At 46.5% G+C, this 3240-nt stretch overlaps 1 protein-coding gene across 4 annotated transcripts in view; it reads left to right on the top strand.

The window, feature by feature from the left end:
• flnbl (filamin B, like) overlaps positions 1–2844 on the top strand; it is a 53577-nt gene extending 50733 nt beyond the window's left edge. For all 4 annotated transcript variants that reach the window (XM_068595814.1, XM_068595813.1, XM_068595810.1 and 1 more), the window contains 5 exons: positions 920–1052; positions 1303–1479; positions 1584–1802; positions 1937–2140; positions 2511–2844. In XM_068595814.1, coding sequence (XP_068451915.1) covers positions 920–1052; positions 1303–1479; positions 1584–1802; positions 1937–2140; positions 2511–2698 — 921 coding nt within the window. In that variant the 3' untranslated portion in view covers positions 2699–2844. The remainder of the gene's footprint in view (positions 1–919; positions 1053–1302; positions 1480–1583; positions 1803–1936; positions 2141–2510) is intronic.
• Positions 2845–3240: the final 396 nt, after the last annotated feature.

Raw genomic sequence — 3240 nt, 5'->3', positions numbered from 1 at the left:
AATAATTATTCATCAGGCTACATACTAATCTATTAGACATATATGTAATAGCGTTTGGAATACGAGTTTTTAAGTTTTAAGTAAGTTATAAAAACTAAAGTAATGTTCTTGTGTACTTTGAGAGTTTAACCGACACCCAAACCGCGACAGATGTTTACTTATGAGTTGTCCACCTGTGTAACAACTACATTTTACCTCTGTGATATTTCTGAGCTGACGTTTGAGCTCATACTGACGACACACTGACGTCGGTAAAGAAATAAAAAGTAGGTGACGTTACACCGTTTGGCCACTAGGGGGCAGTGACGAGTGTTCTCAATCCTCAAAGATCCACATTCAAAAGATGTAAGCCGCATGTTTTTTAAAACTATATCCGACATGGTTTACAACCTTTAATTTTACTATATATATATATGTATATATATATGTATATATATATATATATATATATATATATATATATATATATATATATATATATATATATATATATATATATATATATATATATATATATATATATATATATATATATATATATATATATATATATATATATATATATATATATATATATATCACATACTATGCGCTTAAGATATCCAGATTAATCATCTTGTGATATTAAAGTACGCGATATGAATGTAGAATAATAAGTAGACGAGCGGCAGTGAGCGCTCCTGGAGGTTAAAGCTCGCGCTGTAACTCTGAAGACGTGTTGACCCGTCGGCCTCAGTCTGCTGCAGCCGCACCCACAGGAGCTCAGGTAAGAACAGCCGCTCAGCAAGGTGCATGCTGGGAGCTGGTTCAAGAGCGGGACTGGGTTTTCAAGCGTAACCTCAGTATCCTCTGCAGAGTGAGTGACTGAGTGTGTGTGTGTGTCTGTGTGTGTGTGTGCGCGTGTGTGTGATCTCCCCAGGAGTCTGGTCTGAAGGTGAATCACCCAGCATCCTTTGCGGTGCGTCTGAACGGAGCGCAGGGCAAGATGGAGGCCAAGGTCCACAGCCCCTCTGGAGCGCTGGAGGAGTGTGTGTGCACGGAGCTGGAAAGAGGTGTGTGTGTATCTGTTTGTGTGTGTGTATCTGTTTGTGTGTGTGTATCTGTTTGTGTGCGTGTATCTGTTTGTGTGTGTGTACCTGTGTGTTTGTGTGTGTGTGTTCGTAGGTGTGTGTATCTGTTTGTCCCTGTGTGTGTGTGTGTGTGTGTTTGTCCCTGTGTGTGTGTGTGTGTGTGTGTGAATGTGTGTGTGTGAATGTGTGTGAGTGTTGTGTCTTCATGTAAATCCTCCGTCTCGTCCTCCAGATAAATACGCCGTGCGCTTCATCCCGAGGGAGAACGGCCTCCACACCATCCACGTCAAGTTCAACGGCTCTCACATCCCAGGAAGTCCGTTCCAGGTCCGGGTCGGAGAGCCGGGACAGACGGGCGACCCGGGCATGGTGTCCGCCTACGGGGCCGGACTGGAGCGAGGCACGACGGGTGGGTCACCGACGCACAACCAAAATATAGACGTTTCTTTATTGTTAAAGGCCGAGTCATTCATTCAGAAGGACCACGACAACCTTCTGGCGTCCATCTTGCAGGCAGCCAATCGGAGTTCACCATCAACAACACGAAGGCGGGCCCCGGGGCCCTGGCCGTGACCATCGAGGGTCCGTCCAAGGTGAAGATGGACTGCAAGGAGGTTCCAGAGGGCTACAAGGTGCTGTACACCCCCATGGCGCCCGGGAACTACCTGATCAGCATCAAGTACGGGGGCCCGAACCACATCGGTGGCAGTCCCTTCAAGGCCAAAGTCACAGGTACGACGGTGACCTCGATGATCCTCACGCCGTTTAAAAAAAAAAGAAATATATATATATTATTTTATATATATATATATATATATATATATAGTCGAAATAAAAAAAACATCATGTCCGATTTTATTTCCCAGGCTCTCGGCTGGTGAGCGTAACCAACGCCAATGAGACGTCGACCCTGACGGTGGATCCGGCGTTGAGGGCGTCGAGCTTCGGCCAGAGCGCCGCGCCCTGGCTGACGAGCTCCGACGCCAGCAAGGTGTCGAGCCGAGGGCCCGGCCTCAGCAAGGCCTTCGTGGGCCAGAGGAGCAACTTCTCGGTCGACTGCAGCAAGGCCGGTAAGGAAGACGCCTTTTAAAGCTGCATTCTCTCTCCTGACCACCAGGGGGCGACTCCTCTGGTTGTATAGAAGTCTATATAAATGACTCTACTCCTCTCTTGATGTATTCCCTCAGTAAACATGAGTTTGTCTCAATCTCTAGTTTCAATTTAGTAAATTATGGTAATTTAGAGTCAAACAGACCATAGAGCAGGGGACGCTTTAGGGGCGGGGCTACAAGGTGATTGACAGGTCGCTACCACAGCGTTGTTTTGGTCTCCCAACTTAAACCTTTTCACTGTGTTTTCACTGGAAGTCACTTTGAGACCCCTTTGAGCAGCATTGACGTGAGGACACGCCTCTTTTTCTTCCTCCTCCTCCCCCTCCAGGTAAGAACATGCTCCTGGTCGGCGTCCTCGGCCCGCTGGCGCCCTGCGAGGAGGTGCTGGTGAAGCACCTGGGCGGCCTGCAGTACAACGTGAGCTACATGCTGAAGGAGCGGGGCAACTACGTCCTGGTGGTCAAGTGGGGCGAAGACCACGTCCCGGGTTCCCCCTTCAACGTCAGCGTGCCGTGAGGAGAAACCCCGCCCCCACGCCAGCCAGCCAAATAAATCCTCCCCCGAACCATTTTGCATCCCGCGTTTTAGAGCGGGGCAACGTCAGATGTTTACTGTCCAGTGAACGAGGTGCCGAATAAAGTTTTGTGTACATTTTGCTTTCATTTGTCTCAAACTGCCCCCCGCTTGAAAAAAAAAAACACTAATTAAAAAAAGAAAAATGGAGATTTAGGTGAGTCAGGGAGGGAAAAACAGATTAAAATATAGAATAATCCGGCATAAAATTAGGCGTTTTCGTACTTGATTGGTGAATTAGAGACGTCTCTGCACGACCCCCTCAAAAAAAAAGAAGGTTTGGGACGAGACCAGAGGAGCCAAACCTTTAAATAAATAAATAACTGGAAAGACACAGCACTTTGCTTCGGGTCGCATTCAACACTTTTCTCTCTCCTCTTGCTCAACAAATCAATGTGACCGAAAAAAAAAAAACACAACTAAAGTCTCAACATCTCAATTACAACTGGAACTCTTTTTGTTGTTTTTCCCTGACTGCACTCGAA

Source organism: Clinocottus analis, unplaced genomic scaffold (assembly GCF_023055335.1).
Source record: "Clinocottus analis isolate CAN_PGR_092001 unplaced genomic scaffold, fCliAna1.0.p SCAF_32, whole genome shotgun sequence".
Taxonomy (NCBI): domain Eukaryota; kingdom Metazoa; phylum Chordata; class Actinopteri; order Perciformes; family Cottidae; genus Clinocottus; species Clinocottus analis.
The sequence above is the reverse complement of the archived record's forward strand: the minus strand, read 5'-3'. Positions and strand labels throughout refer to the sequence as shown.